The sequence below is a fragment of the Patella vulgata genome, chromosome 1, assembly GCF_932274485.2.
Source record: "Patella vulgata chromosome 1, xgPatVulg1.2, whole genome shotgun sequence".
Classification (NCBI taxonomy): domain Eukaryota; kingdom Metazoa; phylum Mollusca; class Gastropoda; family Patellidae; genus Patella; species Patella vulgata.
Window position 1 is genome coordinate 82,669,038 of NC_065879.2, and position 27,239 is coordinate 82,696,276.

The 27,239-nt window shown below is 36.1% G+C and overlaps 1 protein-coding gene across 3 annotated transcripts; it reads left to right on the forward strand.

Annotated features, from left to right (window-relative positions):
- Positions 1–357: 357 nt before the first annotated feature.
- Positions 358–27,239, forward strand: LOC126824131 (serine/threonine-protein phosphatase 6 regulatory ankyrin repeat subunit C). 3 transcript variants are annotated; one of them, XM_050553314.2, is made up of 5 exons: positions 435–512; positions 13,089–13,191; positions 16,776–17,084; positions 17,684–17,884; positions 19,652–27,239. In XM_050553314.2, the coding sequence occupies exons 3-5, from the start codon at positions 16,793–16,795 to the stop codon at positions 21,805–21,807; spliced, it is 2,649 nt and encodes an 882-aa protein (XP_050409271.1). In that variant the 5' UTR covers positions 435–512; positions 13,089–13,191; positions 16,776–16,792; the 3' UTR covers positions 21,808–27,239. The 3 variants fall into 3 exon arrangements, with proteins under 3 accessions (XP_055957428.1, XP_050409271.1, XP_050409273.1); XM_056101453.1 differs by lacking the exon at positions 13,089–13,191 and having other exon boundaries at positions 358–512; XM_050553316.2 differs by lacking the exons at positions 435–512; positions 13,089–13,191 and adding an exon at positions 14,039–14,190.

Consider the following 27,239-nt stretch of genomic DNA (forward strand, 5'->3'; position numbering starts at 1 on the left):
GTCCTTGTGGGCTACTAGCCTCGAAACGAGATTTTTTATCGGCATTACATTTATGTCCCATTTCTCCAATATCGGGAATTCGGTTGCAGTTGAACGTAAATTTTCGGGCATTTCAGCTCTGCAACATTCATGCATTATGCACATCCTGTATCAATGTACAGCAAAAAAATACCGTTTAGCTATATATAGAACACAATATAAGTACCTACTTTGCAACGCGTAGGGCAAAAAGCCCTATTTTGTTTATTCTTGCGTAATTACGCATATAGCCACACCTTCGTTGTAATAAAGTTCATATTCATACGCGACCCACTTGATACCTGCTTTACGTCACAATCTGTAGGGCAAAAAGCCCTATTTTATCTAATATTCATACGCGACCCACTTGAGTCATCTCGTTTATTTACAGAAGAAATTAAAGAACGCGGTGATCACACGAATATGCCATAACTTTGTTGGTGTACATAAAAACTAATATAACTTGAAATGGCATAGCAGACCCTGATATCCAAGTAAGTAGACAATGTTTTTCCTTTCAAATTTTATAAGGAAAGGTACAAACAGGAAATTATGCTCTCTTATATTTTACACATCTTAATCTAAAACACGAATCGTCAACTTTTGATTCCCTCTTAATGGGAACTGGAAATTACTAATTAGTTTAGTTTAGTGAATAAAATAAAATCTTATTGTTGGTGGCGATTGGCTTTAGAACATGCTTTACATCAGGTTAGCCACAGATAAGAATAAACAGGGAAGTTTTAGTCATTTTGAGTTTCAGTCTCGTTTTCCAACCATTTTGATTTCAAAGTGTTAAACTACTTTTAGCATCATTATTGTTCGATATAATTTCGTAACTTTTATAAACTTATAGCATTAATGTTCACGAACAGAGCCCGTGTTGAGCAATTGCCGAGGAATCCCCACGTTTGTATGAAGTACTCTTACTGTTATTTTGCTTGTACGAAATGACAAAGTCAGTATTTTAAGCCCTCCAATAATTTGTAGAAATTCCAAATGAGCCACGATCTTTACTTTCAACAAATGGGGTATATGTATACGATCACAAAACTGATATAGAAAATAGCTTCTAACTTATTCCGTTTCCAAAAAATGGTCATTTTCTTCATGATTCGCCATTGAAGGTTTTGGTGCCAGTCTTATTGGGTTTTTTTTTTGAAATGGTATCTTCACCATTTGATGCCGGATGGTCATGATATAAACGAATTGAACTATTTTATTTGCATGTCTATTTTACAAAAGCTTTATTTTAAGCCCGTCAGGCTTATGTCATTACTTTTTTTGTCCTTCGTCTGTCCGTCCTCCATTAGTAATTTTCAACTGCTTGGTGTTGTTAAAACAGATTTTTTCAAACAGTCACTGGTCAGTTTATATCATCTTTACAGCATAGGGGGCAGACCCTGAAATGCCCGAAAAAATATCGGGTAACAGTGGAGCTTACCTTATAGTACCCCCCCCCCCCGCAAAAAAAGAAGACAATTTGACAGCCGCAAACGCGTTTTCCTAGCGCGAATCGTGATAGTTAGAAGCTAGCGTATAAGGCGGTTGTATTAACATCTTCTATGTAACTATTGTAACACCTCACTGGTTTGCACGAATGAAATGAATAGTCCTTAACGCCGTCACATGTGTAAAAATAAAACAGATATTTGAGTAACGTCCTTGTTGAATAAGTATGCAGACTCATGTTAAGACACATACAAGTGAAAAACCTTATAAGTGTGATGTTTGTAGTAAATCATTTAGAGAAAATAGTACTTTACGAAAACATGTAAAAACACATATGTAGCCATTTGTGTTTATATCAAATTTGACAGATGTATGTAGCAATTTGTATTAATTAGATTTTATAGACTACATATATAGGGAACAATTTGTATTAATATTAAACATGCATTATGCAAGAGCTAAATCTGCCTATTCCGGGTCTTTCTTCAGGCCTGAAATCTTATCTAAATTATTAATTAGACATTAATTAACCGATCCAGACCATAATCAACTCTCGATGTCATTGTTAGCCAGTGATGTTTAGTGGATTTGAATACAGTTTGTGATGGATAATTTAACATAAAATGGATAATTGATTGGTTTATTATCACACCAAAGTTGGTAATGATGTTGGAGGCTAGACTAAAATTGAATCGCTAATATCTTTGTTCAGAGTGAAGCAATTTGACAGAATCTCTTTATCTAATCTGGGGTAACGGTGGCTAAGTGGGTTAGATGCTGGCTCCCTAGTCTGAAGGTTGAGTGTTCGATCCCTGCATTGGCCGAGAAAGTTCATCCAGATTTTCTGGCGTGGTTTCCCCTTGTCATTGATGCAGGACGGAGGGCCTGACAAGGACAGCTGTCTAGTCATTCGGATGGAATGAAAAACCAAGACCCTGTGTACATATGGGTGTGCATGTAAAAGATCCCTTGAGAATTGGAATTTGATATAAGAGTAGGCAGTAGCGCCGCTGTCCGGGCAAAATTTCCCTCATAGCACACTGTATGACGCATGTCCGTCTTCACTAGGACGTTAAACCCCATTTCATTTCATTTCTTTATCTAATCTTACCTAATGCCCCTTTAAATTAGACTTTTCAGAATAGATATAAATATGGAACAAATTGTATTTGTATTGAATTAAATTACACCTTTTAAGTATACTTTATAAGTATAAGTATATTTGTATTGAATTAAATTACACCTTTTAAGTATACTTTATAAGTATAAGTATATTAAGTATAAAATATAATTGTATTAAATTAGAATTTTTAAGGTAGATGAACAATTAGTTTTGTATTTATTAAATTATAATTTATAGGGGAGATATATATATATGCAACAAATTGCATTTATATTAAATTAGACTTTATAGGGGACATATATATATATATATATATATATATATATATATATATATATATATATATATATGTGTGGAACAAACTGCATTTACATTTATATTGAATTAGACTTTATAGGGGACATATATATATATTTAACAAATTGCATTTATATTAAATTAGACTTTATAGGGGACATATTACATGTATATTAAATTAGACTTTATTGGATTGGTAGATATATGTGGAAAAATTTTTATTTCATTTATGCAGCAATTTATATTAAATTAGACTTTCAAAGGTAGATTATGTAACACTTTTTATTGTCAGCCGTAAAATTGAATATAAATTAACACAAACCTCAAATTACTGGGGGGTGGGGGGTGAATGGCTGAATGGTTAGCGTGCGCGTGCTGTATCATAAAGTCTGTCATTGAGTCGACTGGCATGGTTTCGAAATCCCCGGTTGTACGTGGCAAGGAGTAGGGTCGCCTTTCCAACCTCATGGATTTTCTCCTTGTCTTCCGGTTTCCTCCCACTGCTAAAGACCCCTACGCGCAAGCGAATTATGTAAATAAAATTAAACCATATGTTAGTCCCCAAATGACCTAGTTTGTGTCGAGTGGACGTTAAACCCCATTTCTCTCTCTCTCTCTCTCTCTCTCTCTCTCTCTCTCTCTCAAATTACTATTTTAGCCACCATGTATATTAATATTTTTATATGGCACTGAGCCACCGGTAAACACATTATCAGGTTTTATGGGATACAATCACGCAAGAATGGGACTCAATCTGCAAGGATTCCTCAGGAGACCAGGGTTTAATTGCCCGCTTGGGAGGCATCTTTTACTTGACTACCCTGTGACGGAGAGGAAAAACAAATTATTCCGATATCGGGAGTCAAACCTGGACGACACGAGTAGTGAGTGAAGTAACTCTAAGCATGCCAGCCTTCAACCATAATAATATTAATCTACAATTTAAACCATTGGGTCAGTTCAAGTCCTGGGTTAAGGTGGTGTAGTGTTTAACACCAGTTAGATCAGTGTAGCACTGGTGTAAAGCCGTGCTAACTCAACCTGTGACTCCTGCTGTATTTTAAGTCAATGGGTTAATGTCTTTGGTGTGTTAAATAATCGTTGGCTTGGAGCAAGAATGTCGTAAGTGACATTTTGAAAAAAATGGAGAAAATTGCATTTAAAGATTTAAATAAAAATGACGATTCCTTGTCATTATTTATTTACTAACTAGCAAGATACCCAGCTTCGCTCGGGGGTCATAACTCCGAAACCGGAAGTGGTAGACTAACGCCACCTGGCCTATGTTACTCCCCGGTCCGAGCTACCCCTATACCCCAAATTTCAGACTCGGGGCAGACCTAGTGTAGCCGCCAACCCCGAACAGACAGACAGACAAACGACAGTCATAAATATTAGTATAGATGAGATTCATATCTCTGATTTATTATAATACATTTCGAGTGATTGAGTGTTGTCAGGGCCTTGTATAAATTTTTGGCTCATAGCCAAAATTCATTTACGACATTTTTGCTCCAACACATTTCGGCCTAGAAGTTTGGTGCAAAATTGTCGTAAATGCAGGAAGTAACCAAAAACTCACATTGACCCAGTAAATAAAAGATAAATAAACTCGACCAAATACATTTAAATAGTAAGAATTAATATAATTATTATAATGATTATGACATCATACTGTTGATGACCTCATACCCTATGTGACATTGATGTTTTATCATGAAATCAAATTCAGCTTATAACAATCTGGTAATGAAAAATATCACTACATTTTTGCTCCAAGAATTTGGTCAACTTTTCACTTACCACAATTTTGCACACAAGATTTCCGGTTTCCGTGACAACATAACGGGCAAAACCATGCTCATCTGAAAAGTTGGTCATCACCTATCAATAATATATTGAAATCGCAAATTTTGTCACTTACGACATTCTTGCTTCAACCCAACATATTATTATATATTATGTATACAACATGAACACTGGTGTCGTATCTGCGTTACCCAAACACTAACTTATACCTGGGCCTCTAAGTTTGTCCATATTTTCAATATCAATTTCCCGATTTAAGAAAACAAATTACCTGAAAAAATAATCAGGCTAGGAGCTTTGTTATTATCCTGTTAAAGGTAACTCTAACACTAACCCTAGGAGTTACAAAAAATCTCAGTTCAAATCATTTATATCAACACTGGTGTGAAACAGTAGACGACAAGAAGGAATTTTTTAAGGCTTTCAGTTTTAGTTTTCAGGCTTAAAATGATGTTTTTAGCTACAAATGGCCAAAACAAAATGGCAAACAAATGTCGATCGCTGATCTACTGATTTACGAGAAATTCCAGAAAGGAAATTTAAGACTAAATGAAATGAAATGAAATGGAGTTTAACGTCCTACTTTTCTGCTCCTAACCTGGGCTAATGAAGACGGGCATACGCCATACAGTGTGCTATGAGGGAAATTTTGCCCGGACAGCGGCACTACGGCCTACTCTTATATCGAATTCCAACTGCCAAGGGATCTTTTACGTGCACGCCAATGTGTACACGGGACCTCGGTTTTTCGTCCCATCCGAACGACTAGACAGCTTTCCTTGTCAGCCCCTCCGTCCTGCATCACTGACAAGGGAGAACCACGCCAGAAAATCTGGATGAACTTTCTCGGCCAATGCAGGGATCGAACACCCGACCTCCAGACTAGCGAGCTAGCGTCTTACCCACTTAGCCACGTGATCCCCAAGACTAAATGATGAAGTGTCTATTGAATATTATACATAGAGACATTCAGCCCATGCATTTGGGATTGCACATGAAGATGCTGATTTTTTTGTTTGATATTTCGGACAGATTCATAAAATTCCTCAATAAATTGAATTTGCCAACCTTAGAGATGGCCGATGGCAGAAATATGTTTTCAGTATTGTACGTTGATAGTATAATTGTTAAAGATGCATTATGGGAAATTAGATAAAGAGCTGACAGTTCTCGCTATAATAGTTAAAAACTAGATAATGTAACGGTAATTTGTTAAAAATTTCAGTCAAATTGGTCCACTATGAACCGAGATATCAGCTTTTTAAATTTCCGCCTAGCCTCGTTCATCATTACTAAAGTTAGTACGTTAAAAAGCATAGTCTCGATTATCCATTGTTGTGATTTAATTATCAATGAGCGTTTGCAGCATATAGGATTCTAATCCAGTCGATATCGAAGGCTAGCCTTGACATCGAGAGTTGATTGTGGTCTGGGTAAGTTAATTAATGTCTAATTAATAATTTAGATAAGATTTCAGGCCTAAAGAAAGACCTGCGATAGGCAGATTTAGCTCTTGCATAATGCATGGTTAAAATACAATGCCCATCTCATGCTGGAGATGCTTTTTTTTCTTCTTTTTTTGCCAAAGTGGTAAATCATGTAATATCCTGAATGTTTATTATACCCAGATTGCATATTTTATCGCCAAAATTATATTTTTATCGCAATTGGCAGAAATGGCCATCGACAGGGTGAGCGCTGGTTCTATATATTGTGGACCTGGGCCCTTATTCACGAAAACTTAAACTAAGTTACAACCGAAATTTTAAGAAATACTGCAACTTCATTGGATATATGCAAATTGATTTTACTGGTCAGCCAATCGAATTGCAGTATTTCTTAAAATTTCGATTGTATCTTAGTTTAAGTTTTCGTGATTAAGGGCCCTGGGATTCGTGGTGAGACACATCTTTAGTGGTAGCCCCGGCGCTGCACATGATAAAACCGCAGTCGAGTTTTTTTTAAAAGTATTTTAACAATATGCAACCTAATAAAGTAGCATTGGGAGATGGCAGCTTACAGAAGACCTCGCGGCTAACCTATATTCATCAACCTTACTGGTTAGGGTCTGTACGCAATTCAAAATCTTGTAAAGCTTCCAATTGTTCGCATCTGCAACATGATAGTTAGAAAAGAATTGAATACGTTAAGGCAGGAAACAAAAGGTGACATATTTAAAAAAAAATTCTTTTTTTTTTTTTTTTTTTTTTTTTTTTTTTTATTTTCCATCAGTGTTAACACTGGACTAGTGTATACCCTGGTGTGAAAACTTATAGTATTAAATTTAGAGGCTCAGGTTAAAGCATAAAAAAGAACACCAGCTATACACCACTACAACACAACCTTAACACAAGCGTAACCCTGTCCTGGTATTCATAATGCGTATATTTAGCTACTCACACTTGAAAACATTTATAAACCCACCCTTAAAGGAGCTAACTCGCTAACATTTGGGACCTAGAATTGACAAAAGTGGGTCGCAACGCATATAATACTGTAATATGAATGTATATAAACTTATTTACATTCAATAGTTTCCGCTTTTACTAAAATTTCAAATCAGTTATGTTCGGCGAAATAAGCCAGCAGTCTCAAGCGAGTGCAAATTTCTAGCGTCTGGTTATTCCAGTCTACATACGCCGTTTGATTTCGTGCAATGTGTTTATTTTGTCTTAAATATTGGATATCAAAAGCCCATCTTTTTCCGGTAAGATCACAACATGAATGTTGATTTAATTTGACAAATAAATCGTGTTTTCAATGTTGAAGATTTTGGATGATATTGAGTTAGAGACTTAGCTACTGTAAAGGGACAATAACACTCTTGCTGGCTTGACAGCTTCAGAAAATAAATAATAGCCTTATTCTAAGTATTAGATGTTTAAGTGTCCTACCTGTTGTGTAAATTATCAATTACATCCTATTTTACTTGTCCAGAGGGTTCGAAAATATTTTTAAATCCAAGTCACATTTGAAAAGGTTTACGTTAGGCTTTTCAAATCATTTAGTTGAATTTTTCCAATTTTTTAAATTAGGTGTGTTAAGATGAAATTTGTATCACCAATTAATTGGAATATTGTAAAATAGTACAATTTGTTGACCAGAATAAAGATTGGGACATATTATTCAGTTACAACAAGAGTGGTATTGAGCCTTTAGCGTGTCCGAAAGTAGTATTATTATATGAGATAACAATAGTTCGAGGAAATCTCCAATTTAAAACATTTCCCTTGTATTCATAATGCGTATATTTAGCTCTCACACTTGAAAACATGTAAAAACCAGCCTTTAACGTGTCCGGGTGTAATAATAAGTAGTATATCTAATAAACTGTTTCACCAAAGAAAATGAAGATTATATTATACCAGTGATCCTCAACCAGTGTGCCGCGTAACACACTAAGTTCATAGCTGTGTTTTTCTTAATTTAGTTTGAGTCATTCTATTTATGTGTCTATGATCCATGATAAGTCTCTATCTACGGTTGTCTGCCGTCTGACTTGCTATGTTTTTATTTTGCAAAATTTAAATATTTTTCATATATATACTCTTCAAAAAAAGTAGGGGATATTGAAATGCAAATACCTATGCAGGTTGTGATATGATAAATAGTCATGGACACTTGACATGCTTTGAGAGTATGTTCACAGATGAAGAACTTATCATCCCAACAGAACCACTAAGCTGCACATGCGACACGCAATAGCGCCATACACGTGGGAGGGGTTCATTGTCAAATGTGACACTTCAAGGAAGGGTTGATGAAAACTGTCGCTTGCTGGTTTATCCTATCCATGTTTGCTTTCCTATCGGTTCTTGCATAAGATTTACTGTTTAGCGTATCTTTGCTTTAGTGTGCTACGTTTAATTTGATCGAGAGACGTGTTCGTCGACGTCAACGTCAACCGACAACACTGCAAGAATTGGCCGTGGCACTGCAAGAGGAGTGAGTCAAATTGCCCCAAATCGTGATTGGACGGTTGATTAGGAGCATGCCACGACGATTTGCTGAATATCTGAGGATTGGTGGAGCAATTACTTATTATTAACACAAAAATCAAAAACGTCCATTATTGGCCCTTTCTTAACATACACTGGTTACCTCTAATAAAAACAGCAGTGCATTTCCGTGGTTTTGTATTGTTTCTGAATATCCCTACTTTTTTTTTGAAGAGTATATTTAGCTAGGTGTACCGCTATTTTTTCATGTGTTCCAAGGTGTACCGTTAGCAAAAAGAGGTTGAGAACCACTGTATTATACCCATCTTGATTTCTAAATGTCTTTACGTCAATAAAAAAATATTTTAACATTGATCTTAATATGGTAAAAATAACGATTATTTCTTGTTAGAAATAAAATGAAATGGGGTTTAGCGTCCTACTGTTTTGCACAGACTCGTATAATAAAGACGGGTGTACGTCACGCAGTGTGCCATGAAGGAAGTTGTTCCCCGATACTGGCGGTACCCCCTTCTCTTACTTTGAATTTCACATGCCAAGGGCTCTTTTACGTGCACGCCACTGACAAGGGGAAGCCACACTGGAAAATTCCAGGGAACTTTCTCGTTCTTCTCGCGTTTTTTGATGAACGGAGATGGATTCACACATAAAAATACACTGAAATATTTTGTTTGAAAAAATATTTTTCACAACATTGAGAACATATAAGGTTTCGAATTCCTGCATGAAAGCAGGGTGTAATTTGAAAAAAATATATGTTGTTATGGACATATTTATGGAGTGTAATACCAACCGGGTACTACTAGCCTTTGAACCGATGTATTCGATTGTGAATAAATGAAATGAAGTTTGACGTTATACATTTCTGCACCGAACGACTAGGCCCTGTCCTTGCCTGTTCAACAAAATGTGTATTCTCCGGGATTTTACGATTCAAAGAAACCGTTTGCTTAATGCATGTAGAAGTAAATTGTATTCACTGAGGAAAAACCCAAGTCTATATTGAAAAGCTTTTGTCAACTTTGAAGGTGAATAATAAATAAACAGCTATTGGGGGTTGTATTCATGCGTGACAAATCCGCATACATATTTATTTTGAAATGAGTAATGATTACATTATTGTCAACACATAAAGTTTAAATTTGCTATGCTAAAGAAACATGTTATAAATGGTATGGTGGAGGGTTTAAATGTGTTAATTTACATGGTAGAGAGAGAGAGAAATGGGGTTTAACGTCAACTCGACACAAACTAGGTCATTTCGGGACTAACATATGGTTTAATTTTAATTACATAATTCGCTTGCGCGTAGGGGTCTTTAGCAGTGGGAGGAAACCGGATGCCCCGGAGAAAACCAACGAGGTTGGACAGGCGACCCTACTCCTTGTCACGTACAACCGGGGATTCGAAACCACGCCAGTCGACTCAATGACAGACTTTATGATACAGCGCGCGCACGCTAACCATTCAGCCATCCAACCCCCCAATTTACATGGTAACCGTTACTATTGATATATATATATATAAAATAAAACCAAGTACGAACAATAGTATGATCACACACAGAACGAACTTACATCAAATAGTGACGGGTGTTGGACATTGGGCAGCGCATGATTATAGGTTTCAGAACACTAATTACCACTTCTCAATAGACGGATTTCAAACGGCTAGCGCGTTCGGTCTTAAGGCTTAACGTCAGCTTCCACCTTGGGTGATATCGCAGACAAGTCGCTCCTGATAAACTTGCCAGAGGAGGCAAATAATATGAAGCATAGATAGGAGACGCAAGGTCTATAAGTAGGCATATTTGATTCCGTTTCCTTTGAGTAAAGACACAATGCCTTCTGCAGGGTAGCGTCCAAGGTAAATTTCATCCCAGAACTAATAATACTGCAGGAAAGATGGCGAGCGTGCGAAGTCTGTCCCGCGTTTCCATCAAGAATATGATCTTGACAAGTCTGGATTGGTATTGGAGGATAGATCTGGGTTTCAAACGGCTAGCTCATTTTTTTTTTTTTTTTACTCTTGTATTCCCATGTAATCATATTGAGATATGTAATCAAATATCTTGCAAATCATTCTAAAGAATGGTAAGATCGAAAAGATTCTAATCGAATTACAAATTTCTATTGCCGTCACCTTCGATAATACCACTATTTTCTGTAGTGGACCGCTTCTTGAATTCTCTTCACCGAAAAGAAGATGTCCGAAATAATTCTTTTCCCCAGACCCACAACTCCAATCATATGAAAAAAAATAGGATATGCAAGAAAGTACGGAAGTTTATCACTGCCAATATTAAATGCTCTGCTAAAATGTCTTTTCCATTGATTATATGAAAAAGTACCATGTACAAAGTCCTAATACTGGTAATGATAAAGTCAAAATACCTCTAAGGCCAAAGTTAAACGTAAAACGTCAAATTGTAATGTGCCAAATGACAAATGTTTTATTTGAAAAGAGTGTTTTTTGACGTGTCTACATTTTACATTTTTCTCAATACATTTTTACATTCGCGCTCTGCCACATCCCATTTGTCCTTCACGCTTTTACATTTAACTTCGCCCTTCGAGGTATTTTGACTTTTCCATTACCGGTATTAAGACTTTGTACATTGTACCTTTTACACGTAATCAATGGAAAAACATTTTAGCAGAGCATTTAATATTGGCAGCGATACCTTTCCATAAGAAAGACTCAATAATTAATTTCAGGTGGATAACTAGTAATACATCTATTTATATATGATTCATAATTAATATCAGGCGGATAACTAGTAACAAATCTAATGTGTGGTTAATAATCAATATCAGGCGGATACCTAGTAACAAATCTAATGTGTGGTTAATAATTAATATCGGGCGGATAACTAGTAACAAATCTAATGTGTGGTTAATAATTTTAATTAGATTTGTTACTAGTGAACCGCCTGATATTAAAATTCAGGCGGTTCACTAGTAACAAATCTAATGTGTGGTTAATAATTAATATCAGGCGGTTCACTAGTAACAAATCTAATGTGTGGTTAATAATTAATATCGGGCGGTTCACTAGTAACAAATCTAATGTGTGGTTAATAATTTATATCGGGCGGTTCACTAGTAACAAATCTAATGTGTGGTTAATAATTAATATCGGGCGGTTCACTAGTAACACATCTAATGTGTGGTTAATAATTAATATCGGGCGGTTCACTAGTAACAAATCTAATGTGTGGTTAATAATTAATATCAGGCAGTTAACTAGTAACAAATCTAATGTGTGGTTAATAATTAATATCAGGCGGTTCACTAGTAACAAATCTAATGTGTGGTTAATAATTAATATCAGGCGGTTCACTAGTAACAAATCTAATTATGTATGGTTAAGTTAATACTAAAATCATCAGGCAGATAACTAGCAATACATCTAATTACGTATGGTTAAGAATGCACTAGTTTTACCCTTTATCCTACGAATACTGTCCGATACCAACGTGGGTGTGGTACGGGCATTCTTGAGACATTTTCTTGCCACAAAGACATTTTGCTTGACGTAGGATTTCTTTCAGTTGTCTAAAGATACGATCTCGCTCGTTTAGAACGGATTTACAGTCATCATTATCCTATGGTTTATAGAAACGTTTGGTTCAGTCGTCGTTTTTTTTCAAATCGCCTGTTCTGCCAAATCTTGAATAAGGGGATGGGATCATCTGCATCTTTTAACTTCTTTACTTTAAAAGAGAATAATGGACTTCCATTTCCCAAAATTAAAAAATGAATTGTGTCCCGTACTCCTATGCATGTCCACTCCCACTCCGTCAAGGCCCCAGCGAATGGTTGTAAATTACTTGCAGGTTGGGGTTTTGGCCGAAATTAATCGATTCATGAGATATATTATTTGACAGAGGTTATAATCAGATATGCCACCAAATCGCATATTTGGAGTTCATTTTTCAAAATTTTCACGGGGTGGAGCCCCCGGACCCCCCATCCGGGCTTCGCGGTCAGTTAAAAGGGGCCGCTCCGACACGGGACCGGTTCCCGGCTCCAATCCGCCCCTGATCAAGATAAAGTTTTCACGGGCAGGAGTAGCAGGAAACACGCTTGCGCCCGCCTATAAATATGTCCTCGTGGGCTACTAGCCTCGAAACGAGATTTTTTTCGGCATTACATTTATGTCCCATTTCTACAATATCGGGAATTCGGTTGCAGGTGAACGTGAATTTTCGGGCATTTCAGCTCTGCGCCATTCATGTATTATGCAAATCCTGTTGTAGGCCTACAATTGTGCAGCCACAATTCACGTTTAGCTATAACACGATATAAATACCTGCTTTGCAAAAAGCCCTATTTTATTTATTCATTGCTAACGCATATAGCGACACCTTCGTTGTAATAAAGTTAATATTCATACTCGACCCACTTGAGTCATCTCGTTTCTTACAGAAGAAATTAAAGAACGCGGTGATCACACGAATATGCCATAACTTTGTTGGTGTACATAAAAGCTAATATAACTTGAAATGGCATAGGAGATCCTGAAATCCAAGTAAGTAGGCATTGTTTTTGTTTTTTCTTTCAAATTTTATAAGGACGGGTACAACCAGGAAATTCTGTTCTCGTTATACTGTATTTACACATATCTTAAGCTAAAACACGAATCGCCAACTTTTGATTCCCTCTTAAAATACTAGGAAGCCCCGTTTATAAATTAGTTTAGTGAATAAAATGGAATGTTTTTTTGTTGGTGGCGATTGTCATAAGAACATGTTTTACATCAGGTAAGCCACAGATAAAAAAAATTCAGTCTCGTTTTCCAACCATTTTGATTTCAAAGTGTTAAACTACTTTAAGCATCATTGTTGTTCGATATAATTTATAAACTTTTATAAACTTATTGCATTAATGTTCACAAACAGAACCTGTGTGACAATTAGTTTCAAACTTGAGCAATTGCCGAGGAATCCCCACGTTTGTATGAAGTACTCTTATTGTTATTTTGCTTGTACGAAATGACAGAATCAGTATTTTAAGCCCTCCAATAATTTGTAGAAATTCCAAATGAGCCACGATCTTTACTTTCAACAAATGGGGTATATGTATACGATCACACAATTGATATCGAAAATAGCTTCTAACTTATTCCGTTTCCGAAAAATGAGCATTTTCCTCATGATTCGCCATTGAAGGTGTTGGTGCCAGTCTTATTGGGGGTTTTTTTCAAATGGTATATTCACTAATTGATGCTAATGGTCATGATATGATTGATAAAAAAAATTGAAAAATTTCATTGGCATGTTTATTTGACAAAAGCTTTATTTTAAGTCCGTCGGGCTTATGTCATTACTTTTTTTGTCCTCCATTAGTCATTTTCAACCGCTTGGTGTTGTTAATATAGATTTGTTCAAATGACGTCACTGAGCAGGTTTACCGCAAGGGGGCCAGTTTATGTAAACTGTACAGACATGCAATCGGACTTTCAATTGGTTGAACCTGGGTGGAAAGGGGACCTGGAGTAAACTCTGCGAGGGATATGTTTTTGAATTTTGTAAGTAATTTTGAAAATTCAGATTATGATTTGTTGAATTGAGGCGTATATCCCGGTTATAAGCCACCTTCATGGCTATCGCCCTCCCACCCTATCCCGACGACTAACGTGGTAAACAAGATGATTTTGACAATATCATTCATGATTTCGCCGAAGTCATTATGATTGATATACGCTAGAGACCATAGGTAACTTGTTTTCTTGACGGAACTATGGTGTTCCAGGATAGTCCTTAAAATTCCTGAACTACCAGTGTTGGATGATTTGCGTGGACTGATGGGCCACTAGGTCTATCAGTGGTCAATATGTAAAATAATGTCAGGTTTAAAGATCAACTTCTTCCGAATGGCTGAATGAGCAAATTTCAATATTTTTGATTCCTTCTATCATGCGCTTGATGGATCTAAACGAAATTTGGTATGTTTGCTCATATAAATGATTTCTTTTCCTAACCCATTCAATAGATTACAACCAACATTGATACATGTATGTTGCATGGGTTATGCTTATTTACAAAGCCACCATTTGAGCCGTTGACTGGTGAAGCCAGGGTTTGTGCATTCATCGTCATGCAGAAGCACTACATACAAACAATGACGACTACGAAAAATTCGTACATTGTCAAACCGTATCTCGAGACATGTATTACCCGGGGAGTTTACATGAATCAATGGTTATGTATTAATTAAAGATCGCGATGAAATAATCTTTTAGCCGTTCTGCTCTTTGGAGATTTTGTTATTTATAACATAAAACCGCTTTCGTTGAAGTGCACAACCCAGTAATGTCTTCAAGTTCACGTTTCATACAATTACCCCTGGCTAGAATATTCAATTATTTCTATGTTATTTGTTAAGCTTAACATTGAATTCATTGAATTGCATTGTGTTATTACCCAAAATAGAAAACCGTAATGAAAACAGATTTTATAATACCTCTATTAAAAATAAAAACTGCATTTATAACCTTTTATAGGCATGACAGCTTTATGCTAGCCCCCGGATCCGTTCACGTGATTTGATTTTTCTATTGGTGTATTGTTTGTCCACAGGCTTGTCTTACGGACTTGGTTTGCGTGTAGTGCAGTCTACCTGTATCTACTATTATGGTCGTTACTATGCTAGTTTATTGTTGTACTTGTATTTTTAGATTTGCAATTTAATGGGGTTACCTTTAATATGGATGTAGTATCTAAGCGACAGTTAAAGGAGCTAAATCGCTAATATTTGGGACCTAGAAATCGACACAAATGGGTCGCATTGCATATAATAATGTAATATGAATGTATACTAAACAGCAAAATAAAACCAAAAAAAACACGTCAGTACGATTTCAAAATCAGAGAGGCACTTTAATCAAATCATTGTAGAAAACGACTTACTAAATGGATCAAAGCAATTTTTTGTGAACAGTATGTTGACACATTAGTGATTAATTCATCACAATTCCAAGACATCAGTATCTGGTGTGTCCACGGCGAGTGTCAATAACAGCAGCGCAATGTCTGTTCATGGAGTGGACCAGACGATTGAAGACAACGTCGTACCACACTCTCCGAAAAGCCGGGGCGGGGGGGATGGCCGAATGGTTAGCATGTGCGCACTGCGCGCTGAATCATCAGGCCTGTCATTGAGTCAACTGGCGTGGTTTCGAATCCCCGGTTGTACGTGACATGGAGAAGGGTCGCCTGTCCAACCTCGTGGGTTTTCTCCGGGTCCTCCGGTTTCCGAATGTTAGTCCCGAAATGACCTAGTTTGTGTCGAGTGGACGTTAAACACCATTTCTCTCTCCGAAAAGCCTGGTGCAATCCATCGGCTGTGTTTGGTCTCGGTACGACGTTATTAAGTCTCCTCTGAATTTCATCCCAAAGATGTTCAATCGGGTTTAAGCCCGGACTAAGGGCTGGCCAGTACTTAACGTTGACACCGTTCTGCTGTACGTAGAAAGTCCCGAGTAACTCTGGCGGTGTGGGCACGGGCGTTGTAATGCTGGAAATTGTTGTTTCAATGGCGCGCGAAATGTGGTATGACGTGCGGTCTGAGAGCTTGATCGATGTAGCGCACTGCTAAACTGACGCTGTCTACAATTAGCTACGCTGAGAACACTAAGTTAGTTGGCGAATCTTTAACTGTATGCGAAATGAAATAAACCGTCAACTGTTCTGCTCCGTTTATACTATAATGATAGTCCGCTACAATGGAAATTTTTTGCCCGGTTATTTATGGCTTACTCTTATACCGGATTCTAATAGCAAAGGGTTCTCTTACGTGCACGCGGGACCTCTTTTGTTCGTGCCACCCGAACGACTATACGTTGTCTCTTGTCATACTGTCCTGCACTACTGACAAGTAGAGACCACGCCTAATTATATGAGCAACTCGGTTATATATAATAAGAGTAGAAGAGACTTATAAAGGAATCAACTACGTCCATATTTTGGAAATAGCTGTAGTATATTGTTAATTGAAACCAAATTGTTGAGGGATTCATGCATTAGGAGCCTCGGTTTCATTTCATTCCCGATGAGATCTTGGAGAATTTATCTCGATTACAACTAGTGATTATAGACGTTGTTTATCTTTCAGCAAATAAAACGAGAACAATGGCGTCTTTTTCCGGTAATTTCAAAATGCCCCGTAAAGACTCTGAGAGAATGCAGCACCATTACGAGTACTTTCTCGACAATGTGTTCAATCCCGACGACCTGATCACCAACTTATTCTCTAAAGGTGTTCTTGATCTCGACAGAAAAACCCGTATACTTAATACAGAGACCGGTAGACCTAGGGTAGCAAAGCTATTGGACATCTTAATGACGGAATGTGGTGATTATTATCAGATATTCCTAGAGGCATTAAGAGAAAAGGGTTTTGGACCTATAGCAGATACATTAGGTAAGATATCATTTGTAGTACCCATCTAAACGACCATGGGATTAAAATAAAGGCGTGGTCGCACAGGCGAACGTAACTTGATCTGGATTTAACATAAAGGAGTGGTCACAATGGAAAATGTCGATTCGCGTAACTTGATCTGGATTTAATGGATTTATTGTTATTCCCCTGGCCTATACTGTTCCTATTTCCAGAGAACAACTCGAACACTATTCAGTATTTTTGTACGAATTATTGAAACTCACCAATCACGTTTTTAAGTGAGGACTTTTATTTTATGTCTGATCTTGGGGAGAGTGTCATTTCCGGATCGGATCTCGAGTATCATTCAATATTTCTTTGTAAACCTTTCTACACACCAAGAAAGACGATACCCGCCATGTGCTGTCCAGTAAATTTAATGTTTATTTTTATTATTTTTTTGTTTTATTGATACATACCTTGCGGGTGTTGGGAACCATTGAGGGGTGCGGGGCTTTATCTTAGCGAATTTTACAATCTTTAGATTCTGCAACCCGTCTGTTTTTCTTCAGTTTTATTTTAAACTTTACTGTTCCAGGTGAACATAAGACAGATTATAAGCCTTTATTATTTTTCAGGTAAACAAAAAAATACATGTATCAGAGGGGGGCGCATTAGCAAGACCAAAACTAGATTTGGTAAAACTAGAAAAACGTGCGTGATCAAACGACTCCAGCGTGAAATCAATGAGTTGAGAAAATATTGTGAACAAAATATAACTCTTCTCCAGCAGAATCCTCTACTACAACCTGAACGAGGAAAAACTAAATACCAAACAGGTTCGTTATACAGTTTTCACTGTCTAATAAATAATGTAGGCTTTTATGATAGATGGTAGAATTGACCAGTTTTCAGATCAATACTACCAGTAAGAATTATTTATATATGGGGTATGATCAAGACTACTATCTACCCATCCCACTCTTTTGAGATAACTTGTGTTATTCAATCCAATTCAGTTTGTTGAATCAAATATTGTTTAAACTATTGTTTTCCCTCCCATCTGACCGAATGGGCACCGCCCTTTATAGCGCCCTCCCATCCTGTACCACTGACATGGGGAAACCTCCCCGGAGTTGTCTTGTACATATCTGTGTGTAAATGTCAGACTCGTAGCTATGGAGGGGGGTGCAAGAGGGGCAGCTGCCTCCCTTGGAGCAAATCGGGCACCCTTTACCCAGTGGGCGCCTTTGGCTCCCTTTCCAATGGACGCAATACGAAACCAACGACCATCGTGCCCCTCTTGCCCCCCCCCCCCCCGCTACCTATGAACCTGAATGTGAAAATGAAACAAAAGATCATGATGACTAACTTTGATGACAACTAAAGTGAAGAGTAACCGCTTAATTTTGATTTTCAATGATTGTTTTACTTGGGCCCAATGAACCTTGTGGGAGGGGAGGGGATCTGGAACAAGTCAATGGCCGCATTAAGAAAATAACGTAAGGTCCAAGGTCCGGCGAGGAGCAATCCCCCCTCCCCTCCCTCGCGTTATTGGTCTTCCCCACAAACTTTTGAAATACAGATTTGTGCATTCTGAGGTATGTTCTGAGCTCCTAACGAAAACTGAATAAACAAAAATGAAATAACATAAGTTTCAAAATTCATTCAAATTATGGATCCCAACCATCCCCTTTTTAATGGTCACCGATAAAATAATATATTATAATAATCGATCATGTTACGAACCCAGTCAATCGTATTAATTCTGCTGAATCTTGTACTCAACCCTGAATGTGTAGGGTCCCCCAAATGTGTTGGGTAGGGAGGGGGGCATTCGCCCCACTTTCGACGTCCCGTCTAGATCCTATACTGGACTTGCCCATATTTGAAACAATAATTTTCAAACCCAACACTGTTAAGTTAACGATGTGAGATCCGAGTAAACCTTCACACCCCGTCTTATCGCCCTTCCCAGCAGCGGCAAAGATGAAACACATGTTTCCGCCACATTAATTTGGCTGACCCATTTTAGAAACCTTGATATTCAAATGTAATGCCATTTAGTTAACATTCAATTGCCACCAGAGCACACTGTATAGCGCATGTCCGTCTTCACTAGCTCAGTCAGAGCAGAACAGTAGGACGTTAAACCCCATTTCATTTATTATATTAATTTGGCTGGCACGTTTTAGAAACTGAATGTCATTAAGCTAACGTTTAAGACCCAGCTATCAACCATCTGCCACCCTCCAATACCATTATATTGATAATGCATAGCTAAAGATCCTGTTGGGGGTGGGGGCGAATGGTTAGCACGTGCGCTCTGTATCATAAGGCCTGTCATTGAGTCAACTGGCGTGGTTACGAATCCCCGGTTGTACTTGACAAGGAGTAGGATCGCGTGTACAACCTCGTGGGTTTTCTCCGGGTCCTCCGGTTTCCTCCCACTGTTAAAGACCCCTAAGCGCAAGCGCAAGACCTAGTTTGTGTCGAGTGCCAACTCAGACTGCCAACGAAAACAAAATATTGGCAGGTATTAATCAAACGTTTCTCTCCCAATACTCGTTTACGCCCTTGTTGATATTTATTATCATTTTTTGTAGATGGCGTCGAAGCAACCACGGGTGAAACAAAAAACCAGATTGAAGATTCCAGCAAGCACTTTCTACTCCACCATTCAGCGTATGTTGATGATATATATAAATTTATGTCAGTATTAAACCAGTATAAAGATAGTATAGATATAGTAGATAACGATGGTAAAACGCCCTTAGAAAGAGCTTGTTTTTCTGAATTTGACGCTGTACATAAAGTAAAGCTACTTGTTTTTAGAGGTTATACTTCCTGCATAACGCTTGTTAATATCTTCCTGTTAGCCCCAATTGATTTACCTAAACTTATATTTGATAAAACTATATATAATACAATGAACGAATTTGATCAAACCAGAATACCAGATACTAGAAAACGTTTATTACAAGGTGGAGGGTTAGATGTTCTAGATACAAACAAAAAAACATTATTGCATTATGCCTGTCAATATAGCACTTTAATGGCTGTTCAGTATTTGATTGATAATAACTGTAATGTAAACTGTGTAGATAAAGATAATGGAACGCCACTGTTCAACTGTTGTTATAGCAATGCGCCACAAGCGGTTGAAAAGATGAAAGTCTTGGTGAGTAATGGAGCTAAGTTAGATGTTACAGATATAGATAACGAATCACTGTTACATGCAGCTTGCTGTCAAAGTACAGTAGATGTTGTTCAGTATTTGATAGATAATAACTGTAATGTGAACTGTGTAGGTGGTATGTATAATAGGACGCCATTATTCTATTGTTGTGAAATAGATGCACCACAAGCGGTTGAAAAGATGAAAGTCTTGGTGAGTAATGGAGCTAATTTAGATATTACAGATATAGATAACACATCACTGTTGCATATAGCTTGCTCGCTAAGTACAGTAGATGTTGTTCAGTATTTGATAGATAATAACTGTAATGTGAACTGTGTAGGTGGTAAGTATAATAAAACACCAGTATTCTATTGTTGTGAAAGAGATGCACCACAAGCGGTTGAAAAGATGCAAGTCTTGGTGAGTAATGGAGCTAATTTAGATATTACAGATATAGATAACTCATCACTGTTGCATATAGCTTGCTCGCTAAGTACAGTAGATGTTGTTCAGTATTTGATTGATTGTAACTGTAATGTGAACTGTGTAGATGGTAAGTGTAATAGAACACCAGTATTCTATTGTTGTGCAAGAGATTCACCACAAGCGGTTGAAATGATGAATGTCTTGGTGAGTAATGGAGCTAATTTAGATATTACAGATATAGATAACTCATCACTGTTGCATATAGCTTGCTCGCTAAGTACAGTAGATGTTGTTCAGTATTTGATTGATTGTAACTGTAATGTGAACTGTGTAGATGGTAAGTATAATAGAACACCAGTATTCTATTGTTGTGCAAGAGATTCACCACAAGCGGTTGAAATGATGAATGTCTTGGTGAGTAATGGAGCTAATTTAGATATTACAGATATAGATAACACATCACTGTTGCATATAGCTTGCTGGCTAAGTACAGTAGATGTTGTTCAGTATTTGATAGATAATAACTGTAATGTGAACTGTGTAGGTGGTATGTATAATAGGACGCCATTATTCGATTGCTGTTATAAAGATGTACCACAAGCGGTTGAAAAGATGAAAGTCTTGGTGAGTAATGGAGCTAAGTTAGATGTTACAGATATAGATAACACATCCCTGTTACATGCAGCTTGCTGTCTAAGTACAGTAGATGTTGTTCAGTATTTGATAGATAATAACTGTAATGTGAACTGTGTAAGTGGTATGTATAATAGGACGCCATTATTCTATTGCTGTTATAAAGATGCACCACAAGCGGTTGAAAAGATGAATGTCTTGGTGAGTAATGGAGCTAAGTTAGACTTTATTGATGACCAGAACACCACACCACTGCACCGTGCATGTGCATTTAGTACGGTAAAAGTGGTAGAGCATTTAATAGACAGTAATTGTAATGTGAATTATATGGCTGGTAGGTACAATAACATATCAGTATTCTACAGCTGCTGCAGTTCAGAAACACGGCGGATTGTTAAGATTAAACTCTTGCTGTCTCGTGGAGCAAAATTAAATGAATATGACAAGTCATCCTGTATTAAACGTGCACAGTCCCTTGGTTATTATGACACTGTAGAATTTGTGAAGACAATACCTGTTTAAAGATGGTACCAGTTCAGCTGGTGATCATAATGTCATTGCAGCCATGTTCGTATATATTTGCTTCCATTGATAGAATCAATAAAGTCTTATTTTACAACTTATAGTAAATAACATCCATGGGCGTTTAAGATGTGTTCATCATTTTACCAAGGTATTTATTTCCTTTGAATTAGACTAATATTTTTTCTAATATGATTTTAGACATTATTTATTTAAACGCAAAATCAAGGTGATGTTTTTAAAATTCACATGAGAAAGATTCACAACTTGTAGTAAATGACATCACTGTAGGTTTGAGATGGGCTCTGAGAGAGAGAGAGAGAAATGGGGTTTAACGTCCACTCGACACAAACTAGGTCATTTCGGGACTAACATATGGTTCAATTTTATTTCCATAATTCGCTTGCACGTAGGGGTCTTTAGCAGTGGGAGGAAACCATAGGACCCGGAGAAAACCCACGAGGTTGGACAGGCGACCCTACTCCTTGTCACGTACAACCGGGGATTCGAAACCACGCTAGTCGACTCAATGACAGACTTTATGATACAGCGCGCGCACTCTAACCATTCAGCCATCCAACCCCCCGAGATGGGCTCTACCAAGTCATTTACCATTTAGGCTAATATTTGCTATGATAGTAAACATAATCAAAGTGCCAATTTTAAGAATTACATCAGAACTATATCCCGTGTCAGGTCGGTGGTATTGTTAATTTTTATATTAATTAAATGAAATGGTGTTAATATTACGTCAGCACCAACTTTAATATTAATTAAGCGCCAACCCAATCTGATTAAAACACAGATCCTATTTCGTTTCGTTTTTATAGTTCAAAATTTCGTTTTACATGTCTTTACTACACTAGGATATCTAGACGTTTTCTGAATGATGAGAGGGATTAGTCAATGAAACGGTCTGTTACCGGGAGTTATTGACCTTTTAATGTACGGAACTGTGAGTAAACCACTAGAAACGTCAACACTGATCGATTAATCAATGTCTGAAGCCATGGGGTCAAAAACCGCTCGTTTGACCCCTGAATTGAACTCCCACTATAACTGGTCAGATCTTCTTGTAGTGTAGGCCATCGAAAGTATATAAAAAAAACGAAATATAGATCTATATTTTAACCAGACTGACGCCAACCCGGGCTGAAGGGGGCCAAAAAATTGAAAATACGTATCTACACTTTCTGGAAGAATGGTCTGACAAGTGTACGTTGGGTAATAATGTCTGTCATCTAGTCAAATGGCGTGGTTTCAATCCAACACTTGTATGTGACAAGAAGTAAGGTGGGTTTTCTCGGGATCTTTTGTTTCCTCCCACAGTTAACAACAACTAAACGCGAGTGAATTATGCTATCTAGAGCACCTGTCAAACCGAATGTATTAAAACACGCTAGGTTACAATTTGTTAGGTTTTCTCGGGTTCTTGTGTTTCCTCGTGAAATGAAATGAAATGAAATGAAATTGGGTTTAACGTCCTACTGTTCTGCTCCTAAACAGGGCTAATGAAGACGGGCATACGCCATACAATGTGCTATGAGGTAATTTTGCCTGGTCAGCGGCGCTACGACCTACTCTTATATCGAATTCCAACTGCCGAGGGATCTTTTACGTGCACGCCAATATGTACACGGTACCTCGGTTTTTCGTCCCATCCGAACGACTAGACAGCTTTCCTTGTCAGGCCCTCCGTCCTGCATCACTGACAAGGGGAAACCACGCTTGAAGAATAGCGAAGTCTCGATTTTCAGTGCTACCCTTGTTACGATAATAAAGAAATAATCACCCAATTTTAAAATAAATTATTAAATGGCGATCTTGTTTCAATCCGTTGAAAATCACAACCGCCCGGGTTAATTATGGACTTGTCCTGTGAATAAATATCTAATAAATAATTAATTATTTATAAAACATTTGAGACCAAAATTGAATCATAAAATAAATTGTATATCTTGTATAAAGAAAGTATGTTTGTTGATTCTCTATATAAAGGAAACTAAACGGTTTAAATAACGTACTATTTGTGGTGCTATATATTTTGTATTTGGTGCATTAATGATTACTGCGTTGTAATGGGAACATCTTGGTAAATATCGTACTCTTCTAGACTAACTAACCCTTATCTTCTAGTAAAACTCTATCTTGAAAAATCAAAACTATACCAAAACAGTCATAACTAAGTTAGTTATCATATAAAAACATATTGATTATAACATATTTCGCTATGTATACACTATACTTGTCAGATAATCATCATGTTATTTACTATGTTATAATTAATATTAAATCTAGAACATCTGATACCACTTATCACCTGAACAGTTCACATAGCTAACCTAAGGTGTATGTTTGTATTTACGTCAACGGGGAGTTCGCATAGTTGTATTTTAATTGACAATTGGAGAGGGTGGATTATAAATATGAGTCTATAGAAACAATATGATAATAGACGGCTGTATAACCTTTAGAAACAATATGCTTTACTACATAGGGCTATAACCTCTATAAACAATATTATCTAAATAGACTGGGCCCTGTTTTTCGAAATCTTAACTAAAGATAAAATCCAAATTTTAGTAGATACTTCAATTTTGATTGGCTAAGCACTAAAATCAATCTAATATTATCCAATCAAATTACTAAAATTTAAATTTTATCTTAGTTAAAATTTCGTGAAACAGGCCCCTGGTTTATAAACTATAGACATTACGTACAATGCACAATAACACAGGTCTAAATGCGAATTATGTTATATTATACCCGTGTCTTATCTTAATAATATCATTCTTTATAAATTGTTACCTTGTGTTACCATTATAATTCGCTATAAATGTTACCTTTTCATTCTTTATAATTGTTACCTTATCTTACCATTATAATTCGTTTTAAATGTTACCTTACCTTAATACTATCATTCTTTAAAACTGGTATCAGGTCTTAATATTACATATAATTCTTTATAATTGTTACCTTATCGTAACATTATAATTCGTTATAAATGTTACCTTATCATAATATTATTTGGAATTGTTATAGTGCCTTAAAACTACCATTTTTTTTTTATAAATTGTTACCATTTCTAATTGTTACCTTATCTTACTATTAGTATTCTTTATAATTGTTACCATATCTTAATATTATGATTCTGTATAATTGTTACCTTATCTAAATGCATGTATTATCATTTTTTATAATTGTTACCTTATCTTAATATTATCATTCTTTATAATTGTTACATTATCTTAATATTATCATTCTTTATAAATTGTTACCTTATCTTAATATTATAATTATTTACAATTCTTACGTTATCTTCACATTATGATTCTTTATAATTGTTACATTATCTTAATATTATCATTATTAGGGTTTCACACTGCGTAGCTTGTGTGAAACACTATTGTTTTTGTTAAAATTATTCTTATTATTATTTTTATTATTATTATTATTTTTTTTTTCCAATTTGCTTATATCTCAGCAACTTCTTGTCGGATCGATACAATGTCTTCTGTTTTACTGGGAAAGTGGGTGTGACTTAGAGATTAAAGCTATTCCCGGCATTCTCCGGCATTCTGCGAAATGTCCGAAATCACCGAAAATGTCGTTTTTTGAAATATTGCCGTAATATTAACAATAATCATTGCATTTTAGCATATGATGCATTTTGACATAGCCAGAAACAGGGGACATAGCTATGTTACTTTTGATTTTTGATTTTCGACAAATCTTGGAAGATATTAGGCGCCAAATTTTGAAAATTTAAATTTTTACAAAAAACTTTTTTATTTATTAATATTTTTATATGACATTTTAACCAAGGTTAAAGAGTCATCTGATTTGAACAAAAATGTCAACATTTTTTGTTTCCGTAATTTTCCTTGGCCGCCATTGGCTAATTCAGTTTTTCAGTCCTACATTAATTATTTATTGTTCGATTTGTATAAAACCTAGTTCATATGTTCCGTGGTTCAAAATGTCATTTTTTTTGTTACCGGTAAAGTTTCCTGTCGGAACCGGAAGACGCGTAAATTTAGCAAAAATTACAATATTGACAGTCCGGTACCACTTTTTGAAAGCAAATATTATTTTTTACAAATCTGATATTATCCAAAAGATGCGCACTGTTAAGAGTCAATCATTACTAGATTTTCATAAAAGTTACACCATTTGGTGCGTAATGTCAATTTTAACTAGGTCAAACCAATTCAACATTACCAATATCACCGGAAATTACGTAATTTGGGCAAAAACCGTATTTATAGCCTTCGAAACAAATAATTTATTCAAATGAGTTGTATTTGTTATTCGTTTAAAATTTTGATATTTGATTCCAATCAACTAATAGAATGAACCCATACGATCATATAGATATCACAAATTCCTTTCTAACTTGGTCAGTTGCGGAGAAATAGACGATTTTGAACAGGTCACTTTTCAAGGTTTTTGGACCATACAACTGTCAATTATTATTCGATTTTCATAAAATTTTCACTGTTTGATACCTTTTACCAATTATGATTTCATACAAGTAATTTCAGATTTTCATTATCACCGGAAGTAACGTCAATTTGGCAAAAACTGTATTTGTAGCCTTCAAAATGCATATATTTTAAACGTTTATAATTGTTATCTTTTCAGAACTCTAGGATGATATCGAGCTGTTAAATGTATATATGTAATATTAGTCAAATTTTCATTTCATTATATATTGTTGCTTTGTGTATGTCCTATTGTTTCGATTTTCGTATAGGACCCATTTTATTGTAGCTAGGTACCGGTTCAATTAATTAAAGAATATTTATTCTTTATTTTCCCAAACGGACCGGGTCGCTGAAACATTCATTGAGTCATCATAATGACATAATGGACCACTGAATGTTTAAGCGCACCTCTGAAATATGGAAGGTCACGATCAAATCTTTAATGCAACACACTCAGTAATTTGACTGTTCTTCCATGTACCAAAATATGTAGTATATATGTATATTCCATTTTAATATTCATTCATTGTTGTATTTATGTACTAAATACATATTTACCGCAGAAAGTATTACAACTTTCTCTGTTGGGTTTTTAACTGTTACGATTATTTTTCCAGTTTAATTTATTGGCAGTTTAATTAATTTACATTATACGCAAATTAGATTTCAAAATTTATATAAATGTATGCCTTTCTGTTCGTTATTTAAATTTTGCTTTATATGTTCATTACATATTTCTTTGTATTTTTGTTTTCATTGTAAAATATTTGCCGAATTTGCAAATACGCATTTTGAATATTTATTAATGCTGTTCTTATTCTCACTATACTTGGATAATTGGATTTCCATTTGTACTGTTATAATGATTAAACAATTGCTAAATCATGGTTATTACTATGTACATATCCTACTTTTCACTTATAATTCAATAAATCTATTTAACAT